Genomic DNA, 19,773 nt, shown 5'->3' with positions numbered 1-19,773 from the left:
CTTGAAGACCTATAGATCCCCCAACAAAGAAGTGGGTAGCCCCAAATAAAAAGGAATACCAAGATGGCTCTCCAAATTTTTCTTTTCCCCAATAATACTTGTTAATCTTGGGCTCCTACCAACTGGGAAAACACACACCATTTGCTGACTGATTTTATAAACAACACAACAATCACCAATAGGTCTCAACAATATCTGAAGATGCATTTTAATTGACCATAAACGAACAAATGATGAAGAACCACATGGTCCTATGAAATTGCTGTCCATCCCCCTCACAGCAATAGGCAGATCAGTTGCATTTCCAAACACAGAACTGTATTATCAGAGCAAACTACTGCTATTACCACCACTGTACTGTTACTATTACCAGAACCTTCCCGTAAAGCAAAGCATTACCTAGCCTAAGTGAGTTTTAGACTCCATTATTTCGTATCTTGCTCCCTGTAAGAAAAATTACTCACTTTATACAGGTTTTTATTTGTGGGGGGGGGGGGGGGGGGGGAGAAATTCACATAAGAATTTCTGAACCAAGTCAAACTAAACACAGCCCAGTAGTAATGAAATTTTTAAAATAGCCTAAATCCATACTGCTCATGGGATAAGGCAGTACTGTTCCCAGTTGGGGATACAATGGGTTCTGAGACCATTATGTCTTTTCCAAATGAACAAATAAAAAAACACTGCTTGTATAGATATATTTGGAGTCTGCCTGGTCTCAAAGTTAAAAGGGAGCACAATAGAGGCAGGGGGAAAAAAATACATATATACACACATATACATATTCCTTTACCTGTCAAGGCAAAGTAATGAATCACACTCCCAAAAACAACAAAAGATAAAGGCTGAGCCACTGAGATAAGCCCCTCCCACGCACAGAGCTGCCCCCCCCCACCCCCCAACACACACACTCAGGAGCTGTTCATCCAAAGTGAGTCCCTGCAGAAGACAGATGAACTTGCCCCCTCGGCCCCCCCGCACCGTCCTTTTTGTGAAAACTGCCAGTCAGTAAGCGGAGATCAGACTAATTACTGTGACAATTCTGCATCGTGTTAAAACAACTTTTGTGCGCGGGACAGGTTCCTCTGCGAGTTTGGAATTCTTGGCTGAGAGCAGCTCTGCTCGAGCGGAGCGGGGGACTCTCCCGCTCAGGAGAGAAGGCAACACTGAAGGCTCATCCTCCTTTTCAGCCGGTTTTATTCTTCCCTTTTCCAACTACCTGATGCAGAGCTTAATGGAAACTTGTCCAAGCTTTTCTTCCCACAAACCCTGCGGAGCCCTAAGGCGATCTTGCACTCAGGGTAACCACAGAAATCTTCTATCATCAATTAAAACTGAATGGACACCTGATAACTAAGTAGACATCGTGGAAACAAAATTTCGTACGATCATGACCTTCTGAACAAATTAGTGCAACTGTGGCTAACCCAAATTCAATTTTCACTTGTCCGGTTCCGTACTTAATCCTTGTGTTCAACACCAACCCAAACAACACAACTCCAAAGAGAAAGCTACTAATACAATTAAGACAGTAAAAATGCAGCTGCAAGATTCTTAAGAATCTGATTGTTACTGTTCAGTTGCTGAGTTGTATCCAACTCTTTGGGGACCCCACCAACTGTAGCCCGCCAGGCTCCTGTCAATGGGATTCTCCAGGCAAGAATACTGGAGCAGGCTGCCAGTTCCTCCTCCAGGGGATCTCCCCAACCCAGGGATCGAACCCAGGTCTCCCGCACTGGCAGGCAGATTCTTTACCACTGAGTCACCAGGAAAGCCCTAAGAATCTGGCAGGACAAAGCTAATCTCACCTTCACACACACCAATCTAACATCCCCAAGCAATGTAACTTCACTCCTCAGGTGTCCAGGCACACTGAATAATGTTGACCAGCTCCTAAATCTGAAAATGTTGACCAGCTCCTAAATCCATGCAGCACAAGCTCCAATCAGATCTTCACTCCTAACCAGAACCCACTGTGTTGGAGAGATTCTGAGCTAAACTTCCCCCAGCAACAGCGAGGAAGACTTAAAATTTTCTCATTTCTCCGTTGCATTTCCACCCCCTCTTTTCCCAAATACTCTCTTCTAAAACACACCCTTTAAACGGCTTTTTCCTTCCCTGTAAAACACAGGGATGCCTTGTTCATTATAGTGTAGCTTTTTAAGACGAAGATAAAATACAAGGACCCAGTTAAAAACTTGGCATTCTAAGATGGAACAATAATTTATTTATATCTCCGTATAAAGCTAGAATAAAGAACAAGAGAAGGCTGGCCCTCTGTGCTTTTGTTTGTTTTTGGAAGATATGGGGAGGCTGAGAGATCTTAGATGGCGAATTAAGGCTTATCTGATTTAAGAACCAGGTCCCCCCTAGCATGGACTCTTGGGACCCCCCTGCTCTGGTCACCTGCAGCACTGTCCATCACTTCTGCATCCAGCAACTGTGGCTCTTATGCCCTGAGCCTGCAACGCACCATAATGTGGTGCCTACCCACCACCCGGAGCCCCCATCCCGCCACCTCCTAAAGCAACACCAAATGAGAACTCCAAGGTACTCCTCATATTGTGCCTTCCTATGAAACTTGCAACAAAATAAACCTTCCCTTCCTGTGTGTTTGTTCACAGTGGCCAAGCCCAACCACACATTCTGACACTCCCAGATGACCCAGCCATCTCTCCCCCAGAGAAAGAGTCATGGAGAAGCACTGGTGCTCTGTACAGTCTGGCACACATTCTCCCCCAAAGCAAAATCCAGTATTTCACAATCCACCACCTCCCTTATCAAGAAATCCTATCTTGATTTCTCTTGTCTCATTTCTAATTACTACTGGCCCTAAATTCACTGTTTCCCATACAAGACATCAGACATACCCAGAGTCGCAACACAGCTTTTTCAGCCACAGAGATCTCATCCTTAAAGGCAACTCAAAAAACTTGAAACCCTCCATTGGGTTTTCCAACACTCAAGTGAACTTCCTGTAGGATGAAGATTAATTTCGTATGCCTACTCACTCCACTAAACTGGGAAGAGGGGGAGCATTTGCTTTATTTCCATTTTTATGAATCACCTAGCTTTCTATTAAAAAAGAAGAAATCCAGATTCATTTCCTAAAAAGTTCTGGTTTGGGGGAATTCTTGGTTCACCTTCCTCACCACTGTAGCTACCACCAAGAGGCACCTGTAAGTTTAATTTACATATTATTAGCATAAAAGACAAACTAGGGGCCTAAGTATATCTAAGACCTTTTCTTAGGTCACCAGTCATTTTTCAGGACAGTGACAGCACCCCCAAGCCCTATACTGGGAGCCTCTTACATTTAGTGGGAAATAAACTTCTGACCAGGCCTCTGGGTGTCTGTCTGCCTACCCCTTTAAAAAGTGCCAAGGGGGCTTCTAACTCCTACAGGGAAGGCAAAACCAGCAGACTGGTAGGTATGGAGGCTTAAGCATTCCTGCAAAGATCCAGACACAGAACATCTGTACCCTCCTAAAATAACAACTTAACAAAGGCAACCACTTTTCCCTTCCTGGCTTTCTCCTTCAGAAATTGTGCCACAACAAAATGCACACCTTTAGACAAAGGAACAATCTCTCCTACTGTCTCGACGTTCCATCAAATGTCTATTTACCCTCATTAATTTTTTCTTTTCTTTTCCTCAACCTGAAACCATCAGCTATGAGTCAGAGAACGATCATTAACTTTTACAGCTTTCATACACATCCACCTACTCACACTGGGGGAAAGTATTGACTTGCAACACTGACTGAGACCAAAATTCTCTAAGAAAAAAAAAGCTGGGGAAAATCACTTTGAGAAAGTTTTATCTATAGGTCTATGGTGGGGGCGAGGGGGGCAGGGAGCTACATTTATTGTTTTTTTTTTTCCATTTTGTGGTGCAGTCACTGCAAAAAGTTAACAGTTGAACTTGGTTATGGTGATGGGCATTTCTGGATTTGTTTTTTAAGGGAAAATTAGATGATTTTCTTTAAACATCAAACCATAATTACAGTTCTTAAACTGTTTAGGGGAGAGAAGAATAAAGTGAAGCAAGTTTCCTGCTCTTGTCCAAAACACATTTCCAGCATATAAAAACACGTGGGCTAAAGTGCTGAGACATGTTCCTAACACAGCATTTTTCATTAAAAGTTGCTACACTAACACTCTTAAAATAATGCCCCATCATTACTCCCCTTAGCAGTCACAGCGCTGCAACTCATAACGAATTAATTTGCATTAATGTGGGTTTCATGTGTCCTTCCCTGGGTATGCCATTGTGATTCAGGCTTAATAAAACTGACAGGACAATAACATAGGGCCTTTTATTTCACTTTCCCAAACAAACCAACCCACCCAAAGACCCACACAAATCCTCTCGATTTTTTTAAGCATTTTGCTAATATATTTAGTACATCATAATTGGCCCAGCACGCAAGAACCTAGTTATCTTCTCAGTAAATATTTATAGCATCACTCTTTCCCATTCATTCTGCATTTTCTTAGAGAATCTCACTGTAGCCTACATCTGCAATTCATTGACTTTACAATTTACCACATGTTGGGATGGGAGAGGTCTTAGCTCCATTTGAATCACTACACAAATATGCAAGTGATTTATCGGTTTCAAACTAAAGACTGCAGGAGAAGGACTCCACTTTTCCTGAACATTACTTCTTCTGGCAGACCATGAACAATTACAGTTCGTACTAATTAAGCTCTGTAAATGTGCTGTGCCTTACTAATGCCTACCAGGCCTCAAATTTATTTTCTTGATGCCAAACTTCAGCAAGCAATTTTAACTCCTTCAGAGCTGATCCCACTAACAGCCATCTCTTTTCCCTGTAAAAGGAGGTGTGTGGGACTACTTCATGACCAAAGGAAAAAAAAAAAAAGAATAAAATATAAGAGACCAAATTACCAGCCCAAAATCAGATATGCCTAAGGAAGAAAACAGCCTATCCTAGGAAAACCAAAGAACACCAGGGCTGATAACCGTTCAAAGATCCCACAGTCCCATCTTTGTAATGAGCTGCTAAGGGATTCATATCTGTCCCAGAGGGCTAGTAAGTTTCTGCATTCCATTGATTAGAAAATAAAACCGTTCAGCCTCAGTCTTTAAGTTTGGGTTGGATGGAGCGAAGGACTGGCCAGAAATGACAGAGCCATCAGCCCCGCCCCTCTTTGCCACAGTTTCCCACACACCTCGGAATCCCACCCCCCCTCAGCCATGTGGTCACACACACACTCGGACAGCCCACTCCTTTTTTAAGAATAAATTACAATCAGCAGGGTAACTGGCCATCTCTCTCACATCGGGGGTCTTCACCACAGATGCCCCATCCCCAGACTCTTGCACAGTAACTCACATGAAGTTATTATCTGCTGCATAGAGCTCTTTAGGTGAAAAGTAGATTGGAACCAGTTTTCACTGAGCAAATCAATATGGTTGTTAATACGATCCCCCCACACTCCCCCCCGCCCCGTCATGATATTTTCACCTCTCCTAAGAAACGTCTAACTCCTAACTTCACTCAAGACACTTTTGTCAAGCCCAAATCTCTGTCACGTCTTTTTATACCTTTCTAACCTTTCTTAGCCAAGTATTTATTCTGCCTTCTCTGTTACTTTTCTGTGTCCTCCACCAAGACGCCACTGCACATTTCACAAATGAATGACCTTCCCACTCCCAAAGCAAACTTGGATTTTTTTTCTCATCTATTAATTCTTTTAATCAAGTCTCCTCACTCCATGTCACTTCTCTCTTAACCCTCTCGTTAACTAGCGCACTATGCAATGTATGCATTTTCCCTTCCAGCTCAGTAAAACATCATATAAATTGAAGGGCAGCTTCCCATATCAGGTTTCTTTAAGTATTCTGGGAAATAAGCACAATATAGACAACAGGGTCTCAAAAAAGAAAAAGTCAAGAAAGGAAAAAGGGATAAACCAGATGAAAAGGAAAAAAGATGCAAACACCTAGAGCAACTTTGCTTTTGAAAAACATTCGTGCAGAGCCCCCACTGAATTTCCATTCCTCAAAGTGCTCTTTATAAATGTGTATAACAATAGCCTGGAGGAAAAGTACAAGTCAGCTGCCAAAGGAGGAGGGGGTGTCTGTCTCAGTTGGCTCAGATTGTAGGGGTGGGGGTCAGAGGCGGGGGAGAGGGCAGCTTTGGCGATGGGCTGTCCCCACCGCCCCCCCCCCAATCTCATTGCTTATAATTAGTGAGAGAAATTTGAGCTACTGCCAGTGTCTGCGGACCTTGAATATTATAAGGCCAACGTGGCGTCAAATATCTTAACATTCATAAGTGTTATGGGCTGTAAATAAAGCCTGTGGATTTATGACCCGGCGGTGCTTGCCAGCAAAGGACTAGGGCACATTTCTTTCAGCAGACCTGTCGAGGTGCGAGTTTGCCTTTGGTTGTAAAATTAACCATTTCCTTCACAAATGTGCTCAATTATAAGTCAGAGTTGAAGATTGACTTACACGGTTGCCAATATCCACTCCCAGAAGAAACTCAGACGCCCACATCACACACCCCTTTCAAAAAGAAAAGCCTCAAGAATTTGATTCACCCCCCTCCTTCTCCAAACTTCTGAAATGTGTCACCTCCAAACAGTTATAAATGCGGTTAAAGATATTATCTAATTCCACTCACCAAGACTAAAAAGCTTACACCTACTTCCTTGGAAAGTGCTTATTTATTTGGCAACGCCACGGTTTTAAAAAAAAAAGGAGTAAATCACTCCTTGTCTGAAGTCCCTTCCCCCAATATAATGTCATCTACTTCCTGTGTAGGAGAGTCTTTGCTAAATCCAGGTTGTCTCAGACTTAACTGCCAATAAACCAACTTCCACAGAACTTCCAGACAGCTGGGGAAAAGGTCCCCGGAGTTTTAGTCATGGTCCAGAAACACGCGTCCGCACAAAAATTTGCAGCTGTCCTGTCTCTGCAGTGCATTTTTAATGTGATTCGGGGGCCCCTGTTGTGAAACATCTGACAAAATGTAAAATCCTCTTAGATACCTTCCAGTTTACCCACTGAGCCTGTGTAAGAGAAGTTGCACCAACATTTCTCCACCAAGAAGTCTGGGTGCTTTTCGTATGCACACAGGCACCTCGTGGCATGTGAGGAGACATTCAAAACCTGGAAAGGCTTCTACTGTAATCTTTAAAAGCACAGCCTCTGGTGCAACTATTAAAATGCTGGTTTTCTAAAGCAAATATTTTTTTAATGGCGTGCAGAACTGCAGTTATCCTGAGCTGCTAACAGAACAGCATTCTTGATCTGCCAGCCCCCGGAAACCTTCCTGTAACTTTTTCACAGCTTGCTAAGAAACAGAAAGCTGACCAGTTTCCAGCAGGGACTCTAAATGAAATCCATATCAGTAAAATTAAAATCAAGGTGGAAAACTCCCAGCCAGAACGGGGGATTGTTTTTCTCCAAATCTTTTCTCAATCAGATAGGGGTGCATCAATGAAAGCTACTTTCCTTCAGCAGTCAAGTTTCCAAAAACACTTCTTCCAGATAAACACTCTAGGCTCCCGAATGCCTCATAGTTTTGTTTCTGGGGTTTTCAGAAGGCTTTCATTTCAACAAACTATGGAAGTGCTGGCATATTAAATTTATAATCATTAAAATATGACTTATTGGGTGAATGTTGAGCCCATAATCCAAACTGCAGACATTAAACCCCAACCTTAGAAAAGATTAGCACGGAATTAATACTGCTGCCTTGAGATTGAAATCTAAACATGTTTGCCATAAATATTTCTCAAGGAGAAGAAAAACAATTAGCATAAATACCAAAGAAGGGCAAGAACACCTGTTCTTTTTCAGGGCGATAAGCATTTTATTGTTCTCTATTTAAAATGTAATGACCTGTGTAATTACAGTAATATTACATTGTTATGTAGGGGCTTGGAATGTCACACTTTGAAAAGTGTTGTCAAAACAATCAGGGGTGAAGGAGGGGGGTGGGAGGACAACGGGGAAGGACCACCATTAACCCTTCACACTCCAAGGTCTAAATCTTTTGTATTAGAAAGGATTATGTTGTTTGAGCGAGGAGAAAACATCCATTTTTCACCAGGCAGAAAGAGAAGTTGCTGCCCAGCTAAATAAAACCCCAATGAATAGGCCCCTCTTGGTTTCCTTTAAATGCTGGATTCCAAGTTCAAAAATGAATTCAAGATGCTGCTTATTTATTTGTTCAACCTAGTAGCAAACAGTTTCAGCTGAAAAGCAAATAACTTTGGATCAAAGAAGATGCAAAAGCTCTAATAGCCAAGTCCTTAATTAAGAATTTCAAACCTAACTGGAATTTCGGCCACCAAATCCCATATTCTCATTTGGCAGGAGGGAAAAAGAAATGTAAAACTAGTTTTTCCTATCAACTTTAATACGGAAACAGTATTCTTATCTTTAGTATCTACAAATGTTACCACAATTCTAATATTTGCAGTTCTATCACCTCCCATATGCTTAACCAGACCTCTCGCCTTAATGCTTTTTTGTATTTGAATCTTTTTAAAAGCCGTTCCTATTACTGTATCAAAGGCTAAATTAACGTGATGTAGAAATCTTTGTCATTTTAAAATAAAATTATTACTATCAAGCTTTATGGCGTCTCCAGCAATTAAAGCATTATTCTTGAGATAATGTATTATTCATCATAAGCCCATTTAATGATACTCCTTAATTCTTTACGTTCTTAAATAGAAAAGCAGAAACCAGGAATCCAAAGAGCTTGCTTTTGAAAGGATGTAACTGCTTACAGGTAGACTCATAAGTAACACAAAATAAGCAAAAAAAAAAAAACACACCACCACCAAGGAGGGTCGGGTAAAGAACAGAGCCAATTTGTCTTTACACCTTGCCCTCAAAAAACACACTCTATGAAGCACTAAGAATTTCAGATGAGCATGAAAAGACCGCTATCTTGCCTATAGATTCCTTCGGCAGCTGTATCAAATCTGGAATTGCAAGCCGGCCTTCTGATTGAAGAGGTCAGGAGTGACACATAACAGCCTCTCAGCCTCATTTCCATGTCTCTGCTTACCGGCTTAAACAAATAACTTTAATTTTGGAGCACATCAGCTAACTCAGGTAACAGATAGGAGGGAGGAATAGCCTGTGTGCACAAAAGATGTCTGTTGGACGTTTGACACGCAAATATTAAAACTGCCTCCTGAGTTCAGAAATGTCTTCTCAATCTGATGTCACAGCACCAGGCCACCCGCTATGTCCGCAATTAAAATCACAAGACGCCGAGTATTCCTACAATGCCCACAAAGGGGACGGGGTGGTTGGGAGCTTTCCTTTTCGCACCGGGAAATCATTTATTTGCCTTTAACAATTTCCCTGTTTCCTAATTACAGCACAACACAACTGTTGGAGTTTCGGGAGACAGTGGGGCAAGCCTGCCAAGGGTCACAGACAGGAGTCTGCAAGGAGCCCAGAAGGGCCAGCAAGCCCGTCATCAAAGCTCAGTATTCATATGGCCTTTCAGATGGCAAAGTGGATTTTAAAATAATATCAGAGAGACTTCCATCGTAGGGGGAGGGGAGGAGAGGAAGAAATTCTCAGGGTTACTTTGGAATGTCGCTTGGTCAGCTTGGTCATTACACAAACTCTCCGGTTCAAGATGCCCACGAGCTCCCAGGAAAAATACAACGTAGCCGGACTGTGTTTCGCCTCCAGCCGCAACCCCACAGACCGGCCCCTGCCTCCAGACAGCGCTGGCCATGTAAGAGGAGGTCGGGCTGAAACGGTCTCCCAGCTTTCCAAGCCTGCAGAAGCCTGGGCGCAAGGGAGGGCGGGGGGCTATAATTATTTCTTTTTCCTTGCCGTAAAAAAATGACCGATCTACCATGCCCTTGGCCTTTTTTTTGCCGGGGCCCCAAAAAACAAGTCAAACCTGATAGTTAATATTTTAATGCTTAAAAACACTTGTAGATCGGATCGACTCCCGTCCGGCAAGCCCTCGGCCATTAGCACCGAATCCACGGCTGCTCAACAGTGAGTGCCCTATTTCAAATTGATAGCTCGAGTTACCGAAAAAGAAAAAGACAAAAGTAGTGTGTGTGTAAATAAGAGGTAGGGGGACTAAGCCAGAGAAGGTGCAAAATAACAATTGAGAAGCCGGGCACAAACGTTTAGAGATCGCGTCTAGAGATTCGGGATCCACGCTTTTAAGAGGAGGGTGGGATGGGGGGAAGGGGTTCAGGGCGAGGGCAGGGGGCAGAGGTCGGTCGGGGAAGGGGGTGAGCCTTATTAACAAATGTCAGGGGTGGGCTCCGGGCGCAAGCTGCGGAAAGCGCCCCCCAGAGCCTGGCACCCCGCTCCGCCCTGGGGCCCTCAAAGTTGGGTGGCCTGCGATTAGCAGCCCACTCCCTAGAAGGACAGGCGCCCTGGGCCTCCCTCAGCCTCTCTACACCCTTGGGCCCCCGCACACCCTGGTCTCTACCCCCCTTGGGCCCGCTGAGGGCCTTCGCTAAAGCTGGAGAGCGCAGACCCCGCTATATAACCCCAAAGCACCAAATTCCCTAGAAATACATCAAGTCCGCCCGGAGGAGGCCATCCCGGCTGCACACAACCCGAGAACCGCAGCGACAGGGGCCTCTCCACCCCGCGCGGCCCAGGAGAGCCGGCAGCCAGCGCGCCACGCCGCCGAGCCAAGCCACGGCGCCCAGGGCGCTCGCGGCCCTGCGGGGTGGCCCCCAGAAAAGGAAGCCCGGAGCCCCCCAAAGTTTCCAGTGGAACCCGTCTAGGAAGCGTGACCTTCCAAGGGGAAAAGGGGAGGAGGGCTGAGAACCAGCCAACGCCACTAGAAAGCTAAACAAATCAGCGGCCGAGAGAGAAAGCCGAGGCGCTTCTCCAAGGCCCCGGGCTCCGCGCGCCCGCTAGTTCTCAAGTCCAAACGCCCGGAGGGACAATCCGCTCTCTACCACCGCGCGTCGGGCGCAGCCCAGTCACTCCGTCCCCGGCCGCGGCAGCCAAGGGGTTAACCGGGGGAAGCCCAAGACGCCACAGAAGAGGGAAGGAAGAGAGAGGGAGAGGGAGAAAAGAAAGAGCCACACAGTCATCTTCCCAGGGTGAAGAAACAAACACCACCACCAAAGGGGGCGGGGGCAATCAGAGCGCAGGAGGAAAAAAAAAAGAAAAAAGTTCTTCTCATTTCCCCCCCACCACCACCACCCCAGCAGAGCCCTGCTTGGAAAGCAAAGTCTCCCCAACATCACGAGGCAACAAACTGAAAGCAAGAACATGGCGAAGTGCAAACACATCCCAGTCCACAAAAGGCAGAAAAGTTTGGAGAGTTTCGGGCTGCTGGGCCACGAGCGGGGGAGGGGAGGCGGGGAGGGGAGGAGGCGGGGAGGGGGGAGGGGGAGGAAGGGGAGGGAGAGGAGGGAGGGGGCAGGGCAGGGGCCGCATGCGGGGCCGGGCGGGCAGGCTGCGGGCGGGGGGCCGGGCGCGGAGGCACTTACAGTTCGGGCGGTGGGCGAGAGCGATCCGTTGGGGAGGTAGGGGCTCGTCAGGTCGGGGATCATGATGAAGGGGTAGCCGGGATACGGTGGCCCCTTAAAGAGCCCTCCATCTTGCCTCTTGGCCGCTAACATGGCGGGGCGGCGAGGGGACGGCGGCGGCGGCCGCGCGGAGCGGGAGAGAGCGAGGAGAAACTTTTTAGAAAAGTGCCCCAAGTGGCCGGGGGCGCCCGGGGCCGGACCAGCACACGGCCGGGCCGAGCGGGGCGCGGGGCCCGGGCGCGCGGGGCGGCGGGCCCCGGGGTGGGGGGCGGGGGGGGGGCAGCTCCGGGCGGCTGCGGGGCAGCGCGGGGGCGTACTCACCTTCTTCCAAACTTTCCCGGGATTTATCTCGGAAACTTTCGGAGCGAGGCGGAGGCCGTCTTTCCGCCTTCCCGGAGGGGTGGAGGTGGGGAGGGCGAGGGGCAAACGCCACGCAGAGGTGGGGGGGAGAAGGGGGGGGAGAAAAAGGATCAGCGAGGTGGGGGGTTTGGGGTGAGGGGGAAAGAAAAAAAAAACAGGGTTACAAGTTTTTGCAATAGTGGCCCCACAAGCACACGCCGCCCGCCTGGCCCCGCGGCGCCCCGCCGCCGCCCCCAGCCCCGATTTCTCCCCTCTCAGCCACATTTGCCAAGCCCAGGAAATAGATTAAGAACCCCACCAGCCCGAGGGGCTTTTCCTACCTCGGAATCGGAGGAGCTGTTTTGATTCGTTTCTGATTCATTGACTAGAGACGATTTGACATCAGCTAAATCCCTCTCCGCCGAGGAGTTTTCGGAGCTCTTCTCCTCCTGCTCGCCCTCGTCTTTGAAGGAAATCAGTTCGTCGTTGGCGCCTAGGTCATCTCCTCCACCGCCGTTCAGCTGCGGCATTTTTTTTCACCCACCAGCAGCAATTTTGGAAGAAAAATGAAGTAGGAAGAAAAGCCAAAAAAAAAAAAAAAAACCCCAAAAAGTTTTGCCCCCCCAAAAAAAAATTGCAAGAAAAAGACGAGTCCAAGGTGAACTTTTTTTCTGCTTTGGGGTCTTTTTCTCCTGGGGAGGGGAAAGAGGGAGGAGGGGAGGGGAAGGGGGGGGAGATCTTCTGCACGCGTGAGTTTGGGTTTCTTTTTTCTCTCGTTCCCAAGGATCCGATCAATGTGCAAAAAAATAATAAATAAAAAAAAGGGGGGGTAAAAAAAAACACACCAACAACAACAAGAAGTCAGATATAAAGAGCAAAGGGGGGGGAAGCCGAAGATACAGGAGGAGCTCGTGCCGCTCGGATTTGAGTGAGTTGAAGTTAGACTGAGAGCTTTTCAGTTCAAAGGCGGCGCTGATTGACAGATAGAAAAAGGGGGATCGAAATCCGGAGGAACGGAGTAGTCTGGGAGCGGAGATTATTGACAGGGCGAGAGGAACACACTCGCTTAATGAGATGCCGGGGGGCGGGCCCGGCCCGGTGACGTCTGCATAAATAAACAGCCGGGGTGGGCGGGGCGGGGGCGGCTAACAATGATCCTTTCGGGCGCCGGGAGAGGGAGGAGGGAGGGAAGGAGGAGGAAGAGAGGGGCGGGGGAAGAGGGGGGGAGAGACGGAGGGAGGAGTGTGCAAGGGGAGAGGCCTGCGCTGAGTGTGTGCGAGCCCCGGAGTCTGGGCGAGGGAACGGGGACTCGCTCCGGGTGGGGGGCGGCTTCAGAAAAGACAATGCGGAGTAGGAGAGGAGGGGAAGGGGGGGTGGGTGGCGATCGCGTCAGGAATCCGAGTCGAGGAAGGCGGAAGGAAAGCCCACTTGGGGGGCGGGGATGGGGAGAGGCCCAGAAAAAGTGCACTTTAGAAATATTAGAAATAAGTCTTAAGGAAGGAGAAAAGGAGGAGAGTATTGGGGAAAGGGTGGGAGGTAGGGGTTTAGTGGTTAAGCCAGCAATGAAATCAGCCACCCTTGGGCGGGATGTAACAGAAGTGGTCAAAAAGAGAGATCAACCCTCCACTCTCAGAGAGCTTGGGGAAGTGGAGGGCTGGGCAAAGTTCCTGGTCATCTGCAGTGAAAGAAACTATTAACCCACGAGGTCTTCCCTCCCCTTTTTTGTTTATTAATAGTGAATCATTTCGTTAAATCGTAAGTCTTTACTAGAATAAATATGCCAAGATGACTTTTTACCCAAAAAACAATCAAATACTGTAGTGTTTGTCAGGGGCATTAAAAATATCCTTAAGGAAAAATACATGATTCTTGTTGATTCTTTTCAATGTAGAATGTTGTTCTTTTTTTTTTTAAACTGACCTTAGAGGTGGTAGGATATCAGCTAGGATTCAAAGTCCTTTCTGACTTTAGAGGTGAAAAGTTTGGGCGTTAACGCCGCCAGGGAAAATAAAACTGAAAGTTCACCAACCCCAGGGATCAGTGGTACTGGAGTCTTTCTGGAAGGAGATCTGAAATGAAATCCCCCAAAGACTGACCAAATAATCAAGATGTAGATGGTTCTGGCAGGAAATTGCTAACCCAGCTGATGCTAGAAGGCCTCAGGGAGGAGATGGAAAACCTGAGGTTTGAGGCAGGTATTTGTTGATTTTTAGGCTCTCTCCTGGGGAGCAGATTGATATGCTACAAAATGGGGAAGAAAATTATGTTAAAGGGGAAAAGGCCTGGGTCCCAAAACACAGTGTTCTAGAAAATGGAGCAACAACACTCATTTTCTTGCAAATATCCAGTGAGAAGTGAACTGGAATCTGCAACAGGAAAGGGGACAAAGAGAACCAGGAAAAAAAAAAGAAATCAATAGGGAATTAGCAAATTTTCTTTTAGGAACAGTGTTGGTCTAGAGTCGGAGATGTACTAAACTATTTCACCCATCCCCTAAAAACACATCTCACCTGCTTTTCAGCTGGCCCATCAGCACCTAAGCTTTCCAAAAGAAAGCCAATTTACCATGTAATATTTAGAGAGTTTCGCTTTTCAGCAAAACTGTTTTATAGGCTAAGGTCTCAGAAAGAAGACTACTAAAAATAATGATACCAAGATTGACAAGGCCAATGAATTCCCCTGCACTGGAAAAAATTCATAACCACATTTGCACACTAAAGAGCAAGATGTGGGCAAAATAAAAATGTGGCGGGGCAGGGGGAGGCTATGGAGGAGAATCACAGTAACTCCCAACTTTAATATTAATCAGAAAATCACAAGTAGAGTGAGAAGGAGCCTGAAAAGAAGTAAAACAAATGTGTACATTTAATCAGACAGGATTGCATAGGATACAAAGCACAGGGCTAATTAGTCTCAGCAGGTAGGACTAACCTTCAGACTTCATAAATAAATAAGGCGGGCACAGTTTCTAAGAGGGTGAGTGGAGACAGAAAGGGGATTATTTTAAGACACCAAGTAAAAACATGAAGAATGAAATGCTTCACTGTTAAATCCATGTACAAATGGATTTAACAGTTTCCTTTTTTTTAGGTCTTTTCACCTGGTTGCCTTTAGATTTACGCATTTATCGAATGGCCATAGCTTTTCACACTTGCTAATTGTCACCTGTATACTTGGTGTGCCTGAATCTGTCTGTGTACAGTGTAGACTTTCCTAAGGCCTGTTTTAAGGCCTTATTTACTTAAATGAGAACACATTTACAGTAACTCAATTTTATGGCAATTTCTCCAGTGCAATGGTTCTTTTATTTTACTCCAACCCTGATCTGAATTAAATTGGATACTGAGGTCTTCTATGTCCTTTATAGGACTTACCTGGATAATAAAAGGTCATAAATATACCAAATTGAAATTTTAACGAATGTACTTACTGTTTTTAGTGTCCTGGCCTGCATTTTTATCATATGTTAATACTAAGGACTTTGGATGATTAGTAACCTCATCCATTTTGGCATATCCTTATGTTTCTCGTTGAAAGGAATCTCTTAACATCTCTGATTCAATTAATAAATTTAGAGTTATTCCATCATTCACCACATTTAATCGTGTTGCTTTGTGCCATAGAAAGACTTGAGACCAGGAAGATCTCAGAGCATCAATTACCCCTGAGTCTCCGAAAGGGTTTTAGGTAATCTGGGGGGATAGGGGAGAAATGGGGGAGGGTGTGAAATTAAAATCAGCAAAAAGCAAGGTAATATAGTATTTAAAAGAAAGGTCCGGTTGGCCTACAATGTAGACGTGTCGTTTGTAGATTTGCTGTGAAATTTTAAACAACCGCTGGCTGTATCCAGGTGTTGAGGCTACTTCTCTCTCTAGATACTGATGACTGACTCTTAGTTTAAAGAACCAAGAGTTCTGCCCAAATAGCAGGGGTTCTAAACATGGGGAGGAAACCAGAGCAGTTCTGACTTTAGCCTGAGCCAAGGAGTTTTGCATGTAAGAAGCTGGGACTTCTTCCCTCAGAGCCCTTTCCCAGGGCCAGCCCAAGTCCTGAGCTGTAAGTAGACGGCCCCTCTGCCCTCGTTTCTTCCTCCTCCTCCCCATTCAATGTCTTTTGGCTTCTTCACTTCTCTTTTCTTCTCCCCTTCAACCATCCCTCTGTTAAATCTCTGTGGACCTGTGTTGCTATTAGTAATCTGCATTTTAACCTCAGAAATTAAATGGTTTACCTCTCCCATGGGTTCTTCCTTGTTCATCCCTATCAGAGAATGTGAAAGGAAGTTTCAGTTTATATATATATCACTTTTCAGGCATCAGTTCTCTACTGGGGGTTGTTATGGCAGAGTGGTAAGTGTCCTCTGAAATATGGGACTGTGCTTGAAGGGAAATGGCGGAAGCAGGCTGGCCATTGGCCTTGTTACCTATGGCCCCTTTGTCTTGTCTCACCTGACCAGTGAAGTGGTTGGACTGGATATTTTCTTAGGTCCGTTCTAACATTCAGAAAGTCTATGATTTCATACTTTCAGCCTATACCCCCATTATGCTGAGAGGCTCACCAGCATACCAACAAAAAGAACAAACTGTGTTGGAAGTTTGGCTTTAGAATTTAGGAAAAACAAGGATAGTCTGCTTAGATTCCACCAGAAGTAGAGAATACATGTCACCAACCATACTCAGCTTCCCCAGTCGATTGGTAAGATTCTAGTAATTAAACCTTGATGGTGTTGCATACATGTGTGTGTGTGAGTGCTGTGTGATTTTTCTTTAAATATCAAGGTTCCAAGATGGATGATCTGTTACCCACTGTGTTGGACTTATCTTTGCAGGGAGTGTGCTGACTGAGGGAAGCCAAAAAAAGAATCTGAAAACATAAGGAAGCTATAAAATGGGGAAATGTTTAGAAGCCAAAGTCCTGATTCCACTGTGATATTTTCTGTTTGCTTTCTGTTCTGTGTGGGTAATGGTTCCTTATTGGATCTTGAGGAAAGCTACTCCTTTAGCCAACCTAGGAATACTAAAAATTGGACACCTGAGAGTTTTCAATGTTAGTGAGAGGAAGAGGTAGGCAAACAGGGCCCACTTCAGGCTTCCCTGGTGGCTCAGTGGTGAGGAGCCTGCCTGCCAATGCAGGAGACATGAGTTCGATCCCTGGTCCGGGAAGATCCCGCATGCCACAGAGCAGCTAAGCCCAGGCACCACAATTATTAAGCCTGTGCCAAGACTCCCAGGAACCACAACTACTGAAACCCATGCATCCTAGAGCATGTGCTAGGCAACAAGAGAAGACACCGCAGTAAGAAGCCCGAGCACCGCAACTAGAGAGTAATCCCCACTCATCGCAACTGGATGAAAGCCTGTGCAGCAGCAAAGACCCAGCACAACCATAAATAAATTAATTAATTAAATAAAAATATTTTTTAAAAAGGGCCCACTTCACAGGCAACCTTTTATTCAACGCCCCCCCCACACACACACACACACGATTCTATCAAGGGACTCAGAGAGGCACACACCCTCTTTTTGAAACCCTGAGGAACACTGTTCTGTTTTGGGCACTATTCTGAAGCATTTGGTTTGATCACCTTGCTTCAGCTAATGACAGGTCCAGGTAATAAAGTGACAATAATGCCTGATGATCCAAGGGTTAATGGGAAGACGTATGCATTTGTACAGGGTTTCATCACCTGCCTTCATAAGCTGATCACTACCGCTATAGGCATTTGTGACAGGAGAAGCCTTTTGAAAGGCATCAGTCCTCCATAAATATACCTTTCTTATTGACAAGATGTCTTTTAACCCTAATAGTAATGGAAGAAGGCCAATAAATGAAACATTTACTGCATTACTTGCCTTATTTGGGGGTGGTGTACTTTTCCTTTCTAGCTGTCTCTAGAAGATGTTTTCAGCCTAATTTGCTCCCTAGAAATTTCGCTTGCTACAGTTATACGTCTATGACGTTTTATTGCCTGAAGCCAAGTCTGCATAAGAACTTTCTTAAGATATACTTATCCTAATGCCAAGCTACAGGAACCGAGCTTCTTTATGCTGAATTATTTGTGCTACCCTGATATACAGGGCAGAGACTGCCTGATAGTCATTGCCATAGGGTAGGTCTAAATGTTTCTGAGAAGGGGGAAAAAGGCAAGAAAGAGGTGAAAAAAGTTTCATCTAGGTTGATGTGTAGAAGTCTTTAGAATTAATAATTGAGTGTGTATTTAACATATTAAAATGCCTGAGGTTTTCTTTTCTTTCCTTTCCTGTTTTGTTTTTTTAAAAAAAAAAAAAAAAGCTTCAGTGACCCCATCCATTTTCAGGGAACATCCTTGCCCACTCAAACCCGTTGTTCTGTTCAGAGATGTCATGGATACCAAATCACCTCCCCCAAAGACATAGGTACTTTAACTTGAGGCAAGGACTGTGTCCACCAGCATTGAGCAATCTCTTAAGGTGGTTTACATCTATTCAAGGGACAGAGCAGGTGAAATTTCAGGAGAGGACCATACCATTGTTCCCCTTGTAATGTATCTAGGTGTGGGCTAACACACCTGCTTCTGGCCAAAAGCATTGTGGGATGGAGGAGGATTCAAGGAGACACCCAGGACCAGGGTGTGAAGATTTCAGACCTGGACCCCCAGGAATCTAGAGCAGCTTTAAGCCCCAGCCTGTCCTTGAAAGAAAGTGAAAGTGTTAGTCGCTCAGTCATGTCTGACTCTGCAATCCCATGGACTATAGCCTGCCAGGCTCCTGTGTCCATGGAATTCTCCAGGCAAGAATACTCCTATGGATTGCCATTTCCTTCTCCAGGGGATTTTCCCGACCTAGGGATCGAACCCAGGTCTCAGGCATTGCAGGCAGATTCTTTACCTCTGAGCCACCAGCGAAGCACAGAGGAAGGTCTAAATCTATGTTGATCAAATCATTTGAGACTGGGTTAGAATCAGCTTCCCCCTGCCTGGCAAAAATGCCAATTGCTTCTGCGCATTCCAATGATATTTGTGGATTATATTTCCTAATGAAACACTCATTTTGATAGGGAAAGGGAAGAAGGATGAATGATGAGTTCCGGGTCTGGAGTGTGGATTGCATACAGACAACAGCCTGCAGCCAGAAACAAGGAGCAAGGCTTCCAGCGAGTCATCGAGCAAACTCGGTCTGTTGGTGGCCTGAGGGCACGCTGTAAATACCTAGCGCAGGAGTGAAGGCATTAATCGTTATTTCTTAAAGGTTCCAAGATGCCGAGAGGGAGAGATTATAATGACCCCAAAACCCCATAAGAAGCACAGTACCCCTCCCAGAAATGCCTCTCGTGGAAATGTAGTCTTTCTCTAGGCCTGCATTCTTAGACACATTGTCCCACACCTAGAGATGGTCCAGGTTCTTGACAGTCTGTATGCAGAACAAGCAAGCACATTCCTCCATCCCACCCAGCAAAGGACTCTGTTTATGTGAGTGCTAGTGTATAAGGGCCTGTGAGACCCTCCTAATCCCACCAGGCTTTACTGGCCACCCCCACCCCCCAGCAGCAAAAGTGTTGACAATCTGGAAGCCAGATGAGGCATATCTGAGGGAAGGATCTGATACTGCTGTGTTATAGTCTTTTCTTCTTTGAAGGCAACTCACATACCCCTCTTGACAAGAAGCATTTTTCTAATGTGATCTGGCTGTTCATGTCATTTTATTGCTGGCTACAAAACAGCATGTATTATAGAGTTCTTTTTTTTCTTAAGTATAATTGTTCTTTAAAAATATTGGAAAGGATGTGCTCCAAAATGTCAACAGCACTTTTTCCCCCCTAAATGTTAGAAATGGGGGTAATTTTTAGTTATACTTTTATACCTTTCTATACTCTTGGGTATCGTTTGGGTTTGTTTGGTTTTAACAACTGGGCACGGGTTATTTGCATCAT

At 45.5% G+C, this 19,773-nt stretch overlaps 1 protein-coding gene across 34 annotated transcripts in view; it reads right to left on the bottom strand.

Moving 5' to 3' along the window:
• TCF7L2 (transcription factor 7 like 2) overlaps nt 1–12,945 on the bottom strand; it is a 199,331-nt gene extending 186,386 nt beyond the window's left edge. For 5 of the 34 annotated variants that reach the window (XM_043925841.1, XM_043925857.1, XM_043925845.1 and 2 more), the window contains exons 1-3: nt 12,210–12,937; nt 11,851–11,917; nt 11,491–11,615 (exon numbers count right to left, since the gene is read on the bottom strand). In XM_043925841.1, coding sequence (XP_043781776.1) covers nt 11,491–11,615; nt 11,851–11,917; nt 12,210–12,398 — 381 coding nt within the window. In that variant the 5' untranslated portion in view covers nt 12,399–12,937. Of the gene's footprint in view, nt 1–11,490; nt 11,616–11,850; nt 11,918–12,209 lie in introns of all 34 variants that reach the window. The other 29 variants (XM_043925862.1, XM_043925859.1, XM_043925844.1 and 26 more) reach the window with 11 other exon arrangements.
• Nucleotides 12,946–19,773: the final 6,828 nt, after the last annotated feature.

The sequence above is a fragment of the Cervus elaphus genome, chromosome 15 (assembly GCF_910594005.1).
Source record: "Cervus elaphus chromosome 15, mCerEla1.1, whole genome shotgun sequence".
NCBI classification, from domain to species: Eukaryota; Metazoa; Chordata; class Mammalia; order Artiodactyla; family Cervidae; genus Cervus; species Cervus elaphus.
The sequence above is the reverse complement of the archived record's forward strand: the minus strand, read 5'-3'. Positions and strand labels throughout refer to the sequence as shown.